A 17,345-nucleotide genomic window follows, 5' to 3' on the forward strand; every position below is an offset into this window, starting at 1 on the left:
AGACTTAACTAGAAAACAGAATGAATGGTGTAAAAACTTTAAGAAAGAGTAATGTAGAATACCACAAGGTACCTTCCTAATGTGCTTTATTAGCTCATATCTATGGGTTGTTTTCTCTTTTACCTAACACTGCGGGCCACCTTTGTTCCACTCAAGTTTATCATCAAACCTTCCTGTGTCATGGTTGCCAAGCTTCTGTTTCCATATAGTAGCCAAATGTGTCTTTGTCATTCTTTAATCTGAGTTTCCCCGAGATCCACCCGTAATCATCACCATTTTGTCAGGTTAGGCAAATAGCCTCAGAGTGGGAGAAAATCAGCGTGTGAGTGCAGTAAGTTACTTGTAGTTTAGAAGTACTGTAGTTTGGAAGGAATAGTCTAGAAGGTACGCCGTTGTCTTTACAAAAAAAAAAAAAACAGCCCAGAGGATATAATAAATATATGAGTTTGCGTCTTATACAAAAGTATATTCTTCACAGTAGCAAAGCCTTCAAAGTGGTAAAGTATCCATCCTACTGTTTAATTCTTGTCAGTTTGGCACCAGAAAAATCTCTGTTGCAGGATTGCCTCCGTCACATTGGTCTGATTGCTAACTGGTGTAGGAAGGCCCAAACCACTCTTAGAAGTACAGTTCCTTAGCAGATGAGCCTTAGAGTATAGGAAAGCTGTCTGAGCAAGCCACAGGGAGCGAGCAGTAAGCAGCATTCATCTGTGATTTCAAATTCAAGCTTCCTCCCTGGCCTCTCTCCATGATGGGCTGTAACCCATAAGATGAATAGGCCCTTTCTTCCTGAGGTTGGCTTTGGTCATTGTTTTTTATCATAGCAACAGAAACAAAAGTGAGTATGTTTTATTAACTTAAATAAACTAAACTAGGTAACTTTTCATTCATAAAGGATCTCAGTGCTAGTCATGAAGTTCTCTCTGAGCAATGTCCTCAACGACTGCAACCTTGCAAGTCTATGAAAATGTTTCCCAGGAGGCTTTGCTGAGTAGGGCAGACCCACCATGAATGACTGGTGTCCCAGCCTCAATAAAGAGAAAAATGAGAAAGTCAAGTGAGCACCAGTGTTCATCCCCTTGATTGGTGATGCACGGTGGCCAGGCACCTCTCACTCCGGCTATCTTCTTCCCTGAATGATGGACTGTATCCCTTCAGATTGAAAGCCAGCAGAATAATTCCTGTATTAACTTAAATTTATTATTTGTGTTTTCTATATTTTACAGATATAAAAATAAAAACTAATTCATACAACACAACTGTTTCATTATGTCATCAAATGCAAAATATTTATTCTCGGACAGGTAATTTAACATATCTAACTGTAAATCATGTTTTTAAGTTAAAAACCTGTTAAGTATCATGACAGTGCATTAAAATTGGTAGCTCGTGCTGGACAATGCATTAGCTTTTTGCATATCTGTTTGTTTAAACTGAAAACAATAACAAAATATAAAAGTGAGTCACATGCTCACTTTTATAATTGTATTTTAATAAAACAACATGTGCAGAGTTTTCTAAATGAGGCTTAGGGGATAGCTTTCCACTTTTACACAAGAATGAGTATTTGCTCATACAAGTGAAATTTTGTGTGTAAGAAACAATGGTAACCAAATATAACTCAAAGAATGAATTATATATTTTAAGATAAAACAATGACTGACTTTTTAGTCATTTCATGTCTCAAAAAATTCTGCATTTTAATTGTAAAAATTTTAAGTGTAATTGTATAAATTGTAAATGTAATTGTATAAGTCATAGCTGTAGTTGCCATTTAAGTGTCTGAAATTCTTTGATGGATCAATTCCACTGGATCATATGTCTATTAAACAGATTTCCTCCTCTTTCCAAATACATTATTGATTAGTTTGGCCATTGATTTCGACCCACTGGGTCTTCTCTTCTCCTTATGTTTGAAGATCATCAGAATGTCTTTGATGAGTCTGAGAAACATCACCTCAATCTCCAGGGACTGCTCTGCTGCCGACAGCTCACAGAATTGGCAGCGGTAATCGGTTGCTAGCTTTTGCCCTTCATCCCAGCCAACCTCTCTCATGTGGCAGAGGTCTTGCTTGTTGCCAACTAAAACCACAGCTGGTTCCATGACCCTGAAACACAACGGGAAACTCTTTCAAGATGGAGCCAACCACTGTAGAAATAGGGTACATTCATATCCGAAGATTAAAAAGTTAAAAGTCCCAGTAAGTATTCCATCTATGGTCACGGCCATGTATGTATTTAGAGAGGCATCCCCACTGCTACAAAGACATTTTCCACAGAATGAAATAAATAATACAAACAAAACTCTCAATGATTAGAGTTTGGAGGAGCACTGAAGTATTCTTTATTTGGCGATAGATGCAGTGATCTAAAATGGCTGTAATCTTCCTCAGTTCGTCACACTATATGTTAACCGAAATAAGAAAATAGTCCCTACCATAGAACCACAAGATTCTACCTCACTGAAGGCCCATAAACATGGAGATATTTGACAAGGACTGTTCACTTGAAACCTAGAGCCAATATAAAGCCATTACTCCATATTTTTTTCTGCTGGGTATTGTGTCACACCTGTACAAAAGTAACTAATTCCATTGTCATTTACAGGAGCTATGATGTCACATGTATACATGTGGCAATGTACAGTAATAAAATTGATAGCTTCAAGGTTCACTCAAGTATGCCATCATCTTAGACTTTATGCGTAACACTGATAAGAACCTATGTAACTCCTCACACCAGCATTTGAACAAAATTGAACACTTTAGTGAGAAATGCTCAAACAATAAAAATAGAGGAGATTGGACAAAGAATCTCAAACACCTAAGTGCTTGATTACTGGAGCAACAACTCTCTAAATATAGTCACCTTCCTTCCCTGTGTGTGCCAAGGCAGTTTATGATGAATTATTGACCACATTTTAATCTCAGGGGGAAGGTGGAGAAAAACATATCCCCACCCATAATATTTGTAGGTGTCTGACTATTCATTCTGTTTCTGCTGTGACATCCTGGGCAACCCAATGACAAGAAATTGGATTTCACAAGGTAGCAAACATAATAAATCTGGATTTATTTAAGATCCTTAACATTTTTGTGAGGATGAAAAGGAAAGGTGGCGGCATGGAGGAGACGCTGTGCAGAACACCATGATTCTGCTTGTGAGTGTCATGTTAACAATAGCAGCTGTCTTGTAAAATAGCCATTTACTCTGGGCAGGTAACTGTTTATGTCAGCCAGGGTATAAAACATTCTCATCTGATTCCTTTTACTACGTGTGTAACTCCTGTGGAATGAGAAGGTGAATTGTTCAGGGCTGTTAAATTTTGTAATTGGAAGTCTGTATTAAATCCTTCCTAATGATGCCCTCAGCAAGATGATGATTTAGTAAAAAGGGAAGGAGATTGGAAGGAAATGTCTTACCTTTTACAATGAGTCATTGGTGGCTCACGGATTCTGTAGATAAGGGCTTTTGCAAAAGCAAAGGAAGGCCTGTTGCTGATGTCGTACACAATCACAAACCCATCTGCCCAGTGCAGGTCACTTGTGAGGGAGCCTTTTGCTTTCTGTGACTGTAAAGGAACCAAGTACATGAAGTGTAGTGATCGCACCACAGAGTTTCTTTGCTTCACTAAATGATTACCCATTTCAGTAATGCCAAACAACAATAATTTCTAAGATGGGCTTCCATTATTCCTCTGTATCTTTCTCATCACTCTCTTTCTTAAACATGCACACACAGTTATTTCAATCTCACATACATTGGTCTTCAGAAAATGGCATTTGTGTTCATAAGTGGAGTATCTATTTCCTCTCTCTCTCTCTCTCTCTCTCTCTCTCTCTCTCTCTCTCTGTGTGTGTGTGTGTGTGTGTGTGTGTGTGTGTGTGTGCATTTGTATGTGTGTATGCATCTTCATGTGTGAATGATATCCCATTCTTGGCATGGCAAACAAGTAAAGGTCGAAGAACAACTTCAAATATTAGCCCACCCATTCCATTGTTTGAGATGGAGCTTTTGTTATGGGTAACAGGCTGGATAGCACAGAAACTTCCTCACTCCTTCTATCACTGCATAGGAGTGCTGGAATTACACCTGTCTCCTATAGTGCCTAGCTGTGCGTGATTCTAGGAATTCAAACAAGGGTCCTAATGATTGCATGGCAAGTCCTTTATCCACTGAGTCATCTCCCAAAACTAGAATATCTATTTCTTTTGGATAGTAGATTCAAACATATGAAGGTGAAAATGTTTCAGTTTATCGAAAACTTTTTATAGGATAGCTGAGGGTCAAATGCTTAAGACAAATCAATAACAAGAACATGCTTTGAAGTCTTAGAAAGCATTCTTCCCATTTTTATAATTCCATTTTGATATTTTAGTGTATTGACATGTAAGGAATTTATACTCAAAATTAGTATTATTGGTGCTCTATTGAAAAGTAGTTACAAACAGACAATTTAATGAAAACTGACAGGTTGTCCTGCCTTAATTTCTGGCATTTACACCATAATCAGTACTACTTTAGAGATTCTTGTTAAGGGCATGGAATGATGGCTGCTTGGCTAAGAGTACCTACTTCTCATGCAGAAGACTCGAGTCAGTTCTGACACCCACATGGCACTGACAAACATGTGTAATTCCAGCTCCAGTTTATATATGCCACATTCTTACCTCTATGGTCACATCATGCTCATGGCACACATCCAGATAAAGCACACACAAGTAAGGCACTCATATACATAAAATAAAATCTTAGTGTTTCTGTTAAGAGTATTTTTTGGGCTCACATGTAGTTCATTGGAGATAATTAAACAATTGGACAATTAAAGATAGCTTTGCCACATTTATGTTTAATAGAAATGTATACAAAACTCCAATAACACAATTTACACTGAAAGAAATGCCAACACTTTAATAATCAATTGAGAAGCTACTCTAGTCCAGTGTTGACATTATTTTGCATTTCATGCCCACTCTTCCTCAAATCATGCTTGAAAATGAAACAAAGAGGTATTTTGTTTGACTTACTTGAGAACATGGGTCATATATTTCCAGATTTAATGGTTTTCCTTCCAAACACAAGTGTTTATTATAGATAGATTCTGCAAAAATATAGATACTCATTGTTAGTATGGGAAAACTTCAGAATAACACACCCACATAGGACTAATCTTAGTCTGCCAAACTCAATGATGCATACTTTAAGGATATTATTGCTTGTGAGTGTTAGTGTGTATGTTTGTGTTTGTGGGTGTGTATGTGAGAGAGTACATGTTTTGTGTGTGTTTTGTCTACATGGATTATATGTGCACCTGCTACCCCCCCAGAGGCCAGAGAGGACATTGGACCCCTTGCAACCCACATTACAAGTGGTTGTGACCTACCCTGTGGGTGCTGGACCAACCCTGGGTCTTCTGCAGTAAGAGCAAGTGCCTTTAACTGCTGAGTTACCTATCCAGTCCTACAACAGTCATATTTTCATGTCAGAGTAAAGGATCTGTGATCAGAGCTGGTGAGGAAACCATGTGTATCTTGTATTGACCACTGAACTTGGTTGTAGCTATTCATTTGCATACCTTTATACGGAATAATACAGATGATCCTCCCCAAGGCTGGTTTATATCTTCTCAACACATTAAAAAGTCATCTCATCCATGGACAGTAAATCTGTTATGTGTCCTCTACCATGAATTTCTTTACTATTTATTAAATTTATTGATTGATCAATGATTGCATGTATGTATGTATATATGCATGTGTGTATGTGTGTGTGTTTGTACGTATGTGTGTCAAAACTGTGAGGAGGTCAGAAGACAAATTCCTTCCACAACATGTGTTTGGGGAGAACCTGAGATCTTTAGACTTGGCATAGAGCACCTGAGCCATCTTGTTTTTTAGTACCCCTTACCTACATCTTATAAACATGCAGAAATGGTTCTAAGTTCAATACAAATGTATTGAAGACCCTTGATTTTGACCTTGATTGAAAACCGACCCTTGATCTTGTAAGCCTTTTTAGTTGTACCGCTGCATGCAGTCTCTGACATAATCTCGTTTTTCTTCATATGGTCTTTATTCCACACATTCTATCTCTGTTTTAATTTTCTTTATTTACTTTCATGTTCAATTAGTGATTTCTGAAACTCCTGCCCCATCCTCTCCTCATACTCTACATTTGGATCCAGTTCACATTCACGGACATATAATACCTTACAGGTTCTAGAGTCCTGTGTACTGCACGCCAATCACCTGGGCACGTATTTGCAATGCAGACTTCTCCCACAGACTCCAGACCACTGTTTACTATTGGCAATATTCACTTAAGTATCAGACAAACATATTAACCTGATTATGTCAAACACCAAACTTCTGTACTCCCTGCAAAACTCTATCTCCTAGTCTGTACAGTGACGTGTGACTCATTCTGATGTAAAACCTGAATTCCTTAACGGCATGCAATTCACACAGAGCATCATTTTACTGTACAGTCAAAATACAACGTAGTTAGTCTACTTGCCAAGAATCCCTTTACCCTTTCCCAAGCACCATCCTTTCTGCCTTGATTTCCATTAAAACTCCTAATTCATCTGCGTTTCACCGACTCACTTTCCACCCGTAGAAGAATCAGAAAGCACGGGTAAACTGAGCCATGAGCTTACATCAAAGGCGCCAAGCAAAGTGTGTTTCTTTTAGATCAAGAAGCCTTTGCCATTCTTGAGAATGCTCCCCTCCTTCACCACACATTACTTCTATGGTCTCGGTAGACTGCCTGGGCTGTCACCCCTTTCATTCTGCCCTCTCTGTACTAACTTGAGTATTACTCAACTCTGTCAGAAGCTTCCTATGCCTAAACTTGGATATTCATTTTTTTCTGTCCACCTTGAATATAATTCCGCAGACTTCTCTGGCACGTCCCTAGTTGATGATCCTTTCTCTGCCTTGCTTCTCAGTTGACTTCAGTTTTGTTTTAAGACAATTTCCCTCTATGTGTTCCAGGCCACTGACCTGGGGATTGAACTTTCTCCTGAGAATCCTCTCCCCAAGTATTGGGGCTACAAATACCTCCACATCTATATCTATATCTATATCTATATCTATATCTATATCTATATCTATATCTATATCTACATCTACATCTACATCTACATCTACATCTATATCTATATCATCTATATCTATATCTACATCTACATCTACATCTACATCTATATCTATATCTATATCTATCTATATCATCTATATCTAATCTATATCTATATTCCTTATTAATGCTTTTTTATCTTAGTTCGGTTTGCTTATTTTTATAGCACTTAGTGTCAAATGACACAATTTTTGGCTTGGATGGTCAAATACCTTCTTTCACATTGAAGTTCTGTGAGGAATTATATCTCTACCCCTCTGTTCTCTAACATACCCTATTGATATGTGGCCTTGTAGTAGGTATTGAATGGGCATTCTTTGAATGAATAAACTACTTCTACAACTGTTCTATTCCTCTATAAATTAACACACTTACACAAAAACATGACCCACTCACATGGACTGCTGTCCTGTAGCCCATAATACAAATGAACGGAGCCTAGGCTCAGTGGTATGGAGTGCTTGCTGCTCTTGCAAAAGATCTTGGTTCAGTTCTCAGCACTCATAAGCTGGAAGCTGTCTGTGACTGCAGTTCTAAGGGACCTGATGCCCACTTCTGAGCACCCTGGGCACCTGGGTGCACATCCTGCACACACAGGCACACTCAGGAACATGTATCTTCACACACAAAAGTCAACAAATCTCTGTCTTACAAAAGAAGCAGATATTGCATGAGCAAATGTTACCTCAGAAGATGAAGACTGACTTTTAACCTCTTTCCAGGAATAACGTTTGTCCCAGTTTCTGCAAACATCAGATTTTGTTTGTAGAACATTTATCTTGTCCCCCCCCCCAAAACTTCCCACATTTACTATTTGCCCTGAATCATAAACTCTCCCAGACAGTTTAAAAACACTTTCTTTCAAATCTCACAGCATTGGCAAGGGTTGTCATCTCTAACCGCTTTAGAGTGTTTTAATTTCCCCTTCTATACTTTCTTGACAAGATGGAGTTGCTTCTGTGAGCTCGTTTCCATAGAGTTGGTGACCTTAGGGTCACATGCTTATCTTTTCAAAATGTCCTCAGGTCTTATATTATGCACGGAGATGTCACAGCTGAGAATGTGTAAACATTTCATTTGTTTATGGAACTGCATTGTAGGAAAGATTAAGGTGAAGGTTTCATTGCTGTCTGTCCTCCTACGGACGCTGCTTTATCTTGATTGTATTTAGTTTCTACCCTGTGCAGGGAAAACTTTCTCATCCAGGCCTCTTAGCTTCTGTGTTATCTTGACCCCCATGCCTAAGATTTTCACTCCTCAGAATGAAACACTAGAAATTTCTTTTTTTTTCTCCCCGTGGTCTTCTTTCTGTAAGCACTTTTCAAACACTTGTCTTAAAATGTTCAGTGTCAACCATGGAAACACTATGCTGCACACATAGAGAGAGCTGCATGACAGAAACTTTAAAAGTCATCTCAGCAATACGCTGATAATGCCCTCTTGTGAACAAATGTTTTCTTCGATTCGTATAGAAAAACAATTATTAACTCTCTGACACTAAATAAGCAATATTGAACCAAACTAACCCCCTTACATTTCACTGGATTCTGCTGTTGTTGATGTAAGAAATGAAAAGGAAAAGCATTTAATCCTCATGTCTTTGATCAGAAAAATCATAAAGTTTATTATTTTGATCAATCTCCGAACAAAAACTGTACTCAAAGGTATAACAAAACTCCTCACGTTTGTACTGTAGTATCTCCTATATTCAATGTCAACTTTTATATAAAAATAAATCATGTTAGACTTAATAAAATGACCTTAGGGTTATACTCAGGTGCCTTGGCATCTTTTGTCGAATTTCTCTGAAATTTATTGAGACAGCCTAGATAACAGTAGGATGCTTAATTAATGTATCATTCTGTTGTTATTACACACTTTTACAAGCTTCCTTTTATAGTTGTTTGTGCTGTGAATATTAATGTCTTTATCTTTTAACAGATGCTTTGGCAATTAACTTTGCCAGAAATTCATGTCCGTGCTTCACGGTATTTGCAAAAGAGAACCCCAACGTCAGAGTGTTCTAGACACTCTTTCTTTCTAATTCATCACGATGTTGGGTAACAGTAACGTTGGTGACATAAGCATTCCATTCAATTTCAAAGCCCTCAATTCAAATCAAACCTAGTTTGGAATTCAAAATTAGAATCTTTGAACTAAAACACTTGAATGAATGTGGAAAAAAGAAAAAACAACTCTGTCAAAATGCCTCTTTGGCTTTAACTAGGTTTAAAATGTTTATACCGGAATATTAAGAATAGAAGTGTACAACAGCAACTTACCAAAATTAGAAGCGTATTCCCCAATGAAGCGCTTGGTAAGAAACCTTACTGTAAGAGCTGTTAAATGAATAAGCAGGATTTAAGGTTTGTTGCATTTGAGGATCCCGATAATTCAGTTAGATGCAGAATCTTAATTTTCACTCAATAACCAACAAGCCTTAGGTAGGAGGTTAAAACTTTACTGACTTCTGGTCTAAAAGTTGAGGTGATAAAATGCGATTCTGTAGATAAAAACGTGTGATCCTACATGCTACACATGTAAATCATTATGGAATTCATTAACGAATGCAAACATGTAAAAACACCTTGCCTTCGAAACCACAAATATATTCCTCATTATATGTGAAACTCGAAGCTCTCGCAACACTTAGCTTCCCTAGTAATTAAATCTGATTCCGAGTTTCTGTGTGAAGGAAGGACCGCAGCAGTGCCCAGCATATGCAATTCTTAACAAATACAGTGAATTAGTGCTTGGGAACCAAGGGAGACTCCAACAGCTTGTTGTCTGACCATGACAGAAGCCTGATAGTTATTCAGCTCTCACTGTGAGGCTGAGGTCATTGCTTGGTGAAAATCTCGCTGCCATTAGATTGTTCAGCAGAGTAAACTAAAGCAACATGCAATAGTAACTTCTGGAATTAGTTAGTGCCTTTTGTGCTGGGTTCCAGAACACCTACAAAGCAGTGTCTACTACAAACAGCCCTCTAGTAGTGCTGCCTATAAACTTCATGCTCCATTCACCCATGCCCACCCTATCCTTACAGGAGAAAAGTCCTTTCCAACCTTTGGCCAGCTTGTGGCAATGTCATGGAAGGATTTCTTGTCTTTAGAGTTTTAAACATCAGAAGAACAAGATACAGATTCATATTTCAGGCAATCACAGGTGACCCACTGTTTTTAAAAGTTTATAAATAATAACCTTCCCAGAAAATTTGTATACAGAAAAATCCTTATGCAAATTATCTCACGGTGACCCCATTATTACTGGTAGTTATTGTGTAATATATGGCCACAGTTGACTACTCCATTTTGTGTCTACCCACCCTCTAATCTTGCTAGCAAACAAAGCACCACTCACCTGATTTTCCTGTACCTCTGCCACCCAAGACAGCAAGCTTGACATCACCCATCTTGAGTAGCTCATTTGGTTTTGGAACCCTGCAGACCAGAGCTAAGCATATGCTGTTGGTGTCTTTTGAACTTGCCTTTTATGGCTGTCCGTGTTCTTCCATATATTCCTGCGATCTAATAATAACTTGAAAAATGTTTGCTTTTGGTACATTTCAACTGATAGTCTAAAAATTGGACTGATATTTATCCACTGAGATTTATGAAACCAATGATTATTTTTAAAACAGAAGTGACATTCAGAATCCCCTGGAGAGTCAAGAAGTAAATGTCCTATTTTTATTTAGCAAGAGTCTAGGGATGTGTAGATAGCCCTATAAATGTATTCTTATGGATCACTTTATCTTTATATAGGTTTACTTGAGTATTTTATATATACAAACCAAGGTATTTTGATCAAAGTCAACCCAGTCCCTTCCAGCCAATTCTTCCCAGATGACCTCCACCAGATCTCTTCTCTTGCTTCCTGTACGTTTAAAAAAAAATGGTGCCCAGTTTGTATTGCTAGTATGTGCACGGGAATAAGGCCATCAGTTGGAGCATGGATAAGCTATCTAGACTGCTTCCCTAGTTCTCAGTAGTCTCCAATACCTTTTAACACTGGTGGGGCTTCGTAATGCCTCCCTCATCCATGATGGGGTTTTGAATGACTTGATTTTGTGTATGTCTTCTGTTACCAGTCAAAAGTGCTGTGAAGGCACGTGCTTAATGGTCCAGAAAGCACTATTCCCCACAGTCTTCTGCAACCTCTATCTCTAATAGCTCTTGCAGCATCTATACTCCCCCTTGTATGAAGATATCTGAGTCTTAAGAGGAGGAGTATGCTGTAGATGGCCTGCATTAAGGGCTGAGCCTTCTATTGACCTCTTATTTCTTTACTTTGACCAACTGCAAGTCTTACTATTAAAGCATATCTATTAGAAAATGAAGTGTCTGAGTGAGGTAACCCAATCACAAAAGAACACACATGGTAAGCACTCACTGATAAGTGGGTATTAGCCCCAAAGCTCAGAATACCCAAAATACAATTCACAGACCATATGAAGTTCAAGAAGAGGGAAGACCAAAATGTGGATGCTTCATTCCTTCTTAGAAGGGGGAACAAAAATACTCACAGGAGGAAATACAGAGACAAAGTGTGGAGCAGAGACTGAAGGAAAGGCTATCCAGAGACTGCCCCACCTGAGAACCCATCCCATGTGCAACCACCAAACCCAGTCACTATTGCTGAAGCCAAGAAGTGCTTGCTGACAGGAGCCTGATATAGCTGTCTCCTGAGAGGTTTTTCCAGAGCCCTACTGATACAGATGAGGATGGTTGCAGCTAATAATCAGACTGAGCTCAGAGAACCAAATGGAGGAGTTAGAGAAAGGACTGAAGGAGCTGAAGGGGTTTGCAACCTCATAGGAAAAACAATAACATCAACCAACCAGACTCCCTGGAGTTCCCAGGGACTAATCCACAAACCAAAAATATGTATGGTGGGACCCATGGTTCCAGCCGCATATGTAGCAGAGGATGGCATTGTCTGGCATCAATAGGAGGAGAAGACCTTGGTCCTGTGAAGGCTCATTTCTCCAGTGTAGGAGAACACCATGGTGTTGAGGTGGGAGTGGGCGAGTGGGAGGGGCATCATCATCATAGAAGCAGGGGGAGGAGGGGTGGGAGAGGGGGATCTGGGAAAGTGGATAACATTTGAATTGTAAATACATAAAATATCCAATTTAAAAAAAGAAAGAAAACGAAGTGTCTCTGCTTAGGATGGGGAGCTATATTCAAACATCAGTGTGGAGAGGCCTAATTTATTAATACCTGAACCATTTTGTTCTTATTTTTCTTTTTGTAAATGACAATGATAATCCCAACCATTAAAGGTAAAGACGAGTAAAGAGAAAGTAAACCTAAGATATCTGAGTGTAGGTTAATGGTGGTGGCAAGGAATACCTAGATCATGCATTCTAATCATAGGTGGTCCTCAGGCAGAAAGCCACCGATTACCGCCGTGTAACTTTCTAAAGCCACCTGAAGTGAGTAGTTTTTCATTTAAAAAATATGAATTGTTGATGCATAGCAAATCTAGTTATTATTGGAAAAGTGATGAACAAAATCTGCCCCATTTATTTCCAGGCTACTTTGGACATAGGAAAATATTTTAAAAGAAAAACAAACCAGAGGTGGCTTTTGGTGGAATTCATGGTGGCTGTGCAGTGTGAGGGAGTTCTAAGACAGTAGACAACGACCATTCTCATCACCTTAAGAGTTCCTGTGTGAAGGTCGGTCTTCACTGTAAACTTGAGAGGATTCAGAATCACCGTGGAAATGTGCCTGTGTAAGGGTGTCACCATAAATATTTAGCTGAGGAGACAAACCCCACCTTAAGTGTGGCGACATCATCCCATGGGCTGACATCTGGGGATGAATTTTTTTAAAATATGAGCGGGCACCAGCATTCATCTCTCTCTCTACTTCCTCACTATGGATGGGACACATCAGGCTACACCGCACTTCTATGTCACAAGGGCTGGACCCTCAAATGGGAAACAGAATGAACCTCCCTTCCTTGCTCTCGTTTCTCAGGTTAGCGTTTTGTCATATCGATAAGGTACCTGCATAGTACTTGTTTCTTATCTTCTACTGTTCGATATTTTAAAATAATACAGGTATCATTCCCAGTACTCATATCTAGTGGGGTCACAGGCACATGTATCCCCAGTTCCATGGGATCTGTTGCCCTCTTTTGACCTCCAAGAGTACACACACACAGAAACTATAGATCTCCTGCAGAGAAGATATCTTAAAATAAAATTACCTCTGGACGATTTCACATAGTAGTGTGATATTTTTCGTTGGACAATATTCTCTTAAAGAGTAGTCTTTCAATTTTATGAAACACAAGTTCTCAAGCAAATCACAGATTTAGACAACTTGTGGATGAATGTAGTGTGGGAGTTCAGAGAGAGGCTGAGGAGGAAATTTAAAGGTGAGCAGGCAAGAATATCTGAGTGCTAGACTCTGCCTCCCTTCTGCTCCCAAGGCTTTTTATGCGGTATCTCAGAACATAAATAGCACAGAAACATTCCCAGCTAGGAATAAAGGGCAACCGCTCCACAATCACGATCCTGAAAAATCTCTGCCCAACAAATTCACGCCAGATATTTCCCTACCCAGATCTCCACAGCCATGACTGCTAAAACCTAAGACTTCTATTAACACACAATGCAACAATTATTTTACAAAATACGACCGTCTTGATAATTACTGCTTCCCTCGGATCTTACTAACAGTTCCCTTGTTACATGCCATGTCAGCATCTTTCTAAACACTGCCTTTTTTGTGAGCATGTGACTATTTTTATCTAAATAAGAATGTGAAATAGCCTGTTATAAAATAAAGTGATTTCCCACAGTGTTTGGTCTGGGAAGACTATTCTAGGAGTCTGGATCTACTCATGGTATTGCAGTCTTATGGAGGTCTGCTTTAAATTACACAAGTCACTTCCAAATACTGGAAAAGAATCTACTTTTCATGGGCTGTTTCAATTCTGAGCCCACTCACCTCTCCCTCTCCCCTCCCTTCCCCCTCCCCTACCCTCCTCCTCCCCACCCCCTGCTCTTGTTCTCTTGCTCTCTCCCTCTCCTCTCTCCCCCTTTCCTCCCCTCTTGATCTGTTTCTCATACTCTCTCTAGCTCTGTTGCTTTCTTTCTCTCCCTCTCCCTCTCCTCGCCCCTCCCCGTCCCTGTCCCTGTCCCAGTCCAGTCCTGTTCCTCTCTCTCTTAATCTCTTGCTCACTCTTGCCCTCTTGCTTTCTATCTCTTTCTATTGCTCCCTGGCTCGCTCTCTGTCTCTCTTGCTCTCCTTTCTTTTGCATCTCTATCCCACTTCCTACTCCTTACTTTCCCTCCTCCACCCCTTTCTTCCCTTTGATTTTTAGCACACCCCCTTTATTAGCAATGATATACAATTCCTCCTCCTCTCTATGCTTATGACCCTGCAGAAGTCTGCACTTAGCTTGCCAGATCTGTTCTCTTTACTCTCATAGCCTTTAGTTCTAGTTCTATGATGTTATCCCTTTAAAACTTAAGTCAAATGGGGTCGGCATCATCTCTCTGTTTCTATTTTGGATATGGCACCTGTAAGCCAAGGGCTCCTCCCCTTCATTTCCCTCGCTGACTAAGTTCACCTTTATGGATGGAATAAACTTAAAAAAAAATTTGTTCCTGGTGGTGTAGACTTGCAATTGCAGGCACTTGAGAGGGTGAAGCAGGAGGATCAGGAATTCAAGGCCAACCTGGACTGGAGACTGTGTTCAAGGCCAACCAGAACAGGTCAGTGAGATAAAATAGACTAAGAAAAAGGGTCATAGGAATTAGCCAAGTAGCACAGACCTCTCTCAGCATTCCTGAAGCTCTACTTTTAATCTTAAGTCCACATTGCAATAAAATAATAATAATAGTAATAATAAATATAATAACAGTAACAATACAGTTGTTACTATTATTATTTAAATACGTGTGTATATAAGACTTAGATGTAAATGACTTTAGAATGCTTTCTCATTTATCCTGCTTGTAATAGAAGTGTATGCACTGGTTTCAGCTTAGAGAAAGTCTCCTGCATGTTCTTCTGCACATTCACTACTGGGTCCCCAGAATCCCCCACGGTGACTGACTTCCCCTTCACAGACTAGTATAAAAGTATATTACATCCCAATAAACCCTGCTGTGTGTGCTTTCACTGCAGAAAATATATCTTCTGGTTACACAGACACATCCTACAGCAAGAGTCAACAAGATGGAGATATTAATACGATTCTTGAGTAATTTAGAAACCCGGTTGACATGGTTACTAAAGTTGACCTGTGAAAGTTATGCCTCCACTCTCCTGCCTACTTTGTGAACATGTTTTGCAGAAGAGTCTCTCATTTGGAAATACTATTCCAAAGGACTGCTTTATTCAATGTATAATGCCAGTAATTAACTCAATTATATGGGCCTATTTTTCATTTTCTGAGAAGGAAAAACGATGAATACCTCACCAATTTTCAAAAGATTTCAAAGCATGCCTGAGACTAAATAATTGAATGGCTTTGCTAATTTTTCTCTGCATGTATTCTTATAATTGCAATTATCTTTTCAAGGTAATGATCCTGTATTTATTCTACTTTTAAATTATTCCTGAGATGTTTATGGTCATAAGGTCTTAGTTTTCTACTACCCTTATAAAACCTGAAACATGATAGCTAAAGGTAATTATAACTCAGTTGGTCACCCTTTTTGCCTTCTCAAGAAATTTTATGTCAGGTTTTCGGTGAGCTCTTAGGGTTTTTTTAAAGCTAATTTAGTTTTGTATTTTGTTTTTTGTTTTGTTTTTTGTTTTTTTTTTTGCAAAAGAAAGATAAAATTTTCATTAACTCATTCATTATTTATTCACTAATTCATTCATTCATTTTGTCCATGGTACTAGGGACTGAATCCAGGGTTTCATGAATGCTAGACAACAAGCTACCACTGAGCCACATCCCAGCCCTAATGAGCTTCTTTTTATTTTTTCCTTGATTTTGTGCATTTCATGCATGTGGATAATGAAATATAATCATATCAACTCATATACCCATCCAACTCCATTCAAACTTTGCTGATATACATATATAAACATACATATACACACATATATATACACTATACACATACATATACATATATATATATATATACATGACACTAATTCAAGTTAGTACTCCCATGTACATGGATAGAGGGTGTTTATCCACTGACCATGGGGAACTACTAATACATCTCGAAGAAGAAGAAAAAGAAGAAGAAGAAGAAGAAGAAGAAGAAGAAGAAGAAGAAGAAGAAGAAGAAGAAGAAGAATGAGAAGAAGAAGGAGGAGGAGGAGGAAGAGGAGGAGGAGGAGGAGGAGGAGGAGGAGGAGGAGGAGAAGAAGAAGAAGAAGAAGAAGAAGAAGAAGAAGAAGAAGAAGAAGAAGAAGAAGAAGAAGAAGAAGAAGAAGAAGAAGAAGAAGAATGAGAAGAAGAAGGAGGAGGAGGAGGAAGAGGAGGAGGAGGAGGAGGAGGAGGAGGAGGAGGAGGAGGAGAAGAAGAAGAAGAAGAAGAAGAAGAAGAAGAAGAAGAAGAAGAAGAAGAAGAAGAAGAAGAAGAAGAAGAAGAATGAGAAGAAGGAGGAGGAGGAGGAGGAGGAGGAGGAGGAGGAGGAGGAGGAGAAGAAGAAGAAGAAGAAGAAGAAGAAGAAGAAGAAGAAGAAGAAGAAGAAGAAGAAGAGGGGGAGGAGGAGGAGGAGGAGGAGGAGGAGGAGGAGGAAGATTCTCCCTCCCCCAGCAACAGTCAACTGCCAGTAGCCCCTTAGTAAAGGGTGGGGGCTGGGGCTCATCTACTCACCTAGGCCATGACTTTGGCTCTCTTGATTTTTGTGCCAGTCTTGTGCTGGTGACCACCGATATTGTGAGTTTATGATTACCACAGGCATGTTATGCTCAGAAGACTACATTTAATATTATGCTTTTATGTATGTGGGGGGATTCATCTGGTGTGTGTGTGTGTGTGTCTGTGTGTCTGTGTGTCTGTGTGTGTGTGTCTGTGTGTGTATGTGTGCACATGTGCCCTTGCATGTGTTTGGTGTGTCTGTGTGTATGCAATGACATGACTGTAGAAGTCAGAGGACGACGTTTTATGTGTTACCTTCCACATAGTCTCTGGTTCTCTCCTGCACCCACTAGGCAAGGTGGCCCACAGGCTTCTGGGTATTTTTATGTCTCTGCTTCCCATCTCACTAAGAA

At 39.3% G+C, this 17,345-nt stretch overlaps 1 protein-coding gene across 1 annotated transcript; it reads right to left on the reverse strand.

The window, feature by feature from the left end:
* Positions 1-1,499: 1,499 nt before the first annotated feature.
* Rergl (RERG like) lies at positions 1,500-10,590 on the reverse strand. The gene is made up of 5 exons (NM_001191979.1): positions 10,501-10,590; positions 9,423-9,479; positions 5,028-5,101; positions 3,423-3,571; positions 1,500-2,108 (listed from the first exon to the last, which is right to left on the reverse strand). Exons 1-5 carry the CDS (start codon positions 10,550-10,552, stop codon positions 1,826-1,828), a joined length of 615 nt encoding a protein of 204 aa, NP_001178908.1. The 5' UTR covers positions 10,553-10,590; the 3' UTR covers positions 1,500-1,825.
* Between the last annotated feature and the right edge of the window lie 6,755 nt (positions 10,591-17,345).

Source organism: Rattus norvegicus, chromosome 4 (assembly GCF_036323735.1).
Source record: "Rattus norvegicus strain BN/NHsdMcwi chromosome 4, GRCr8, whole genome shotgun sequence".
Lineage (NCBI taxonomy): Eukaryota > Metazoa > Chordata > Mammalia > Rodentia > Muridae > Rattus > Rattus norvegicus.

Coding starts and splice junctions, on each gene's coding strand:
- Rergl (NM_001191979.1), bottom strand. CDS start 10,552: ATGGGTGATGTCAAGCTTGCTGTCTTGGGTGGCAGAGGTACAGGAAAA. Junction 5,102..9,422: donor GGAATACGCTTCTAATTTTG/GTAAGTTGCTGT, acceptor ATATTTTTGCAG/AATCTATCTATAATAAACAC. Junction 3,572..5,027: donor TATATGACCCATGTTCTCAA/GTAAGTCAAACA, acceptor GTTCCTTTACAG/TCACAGAAAGCAAAAGGCTC.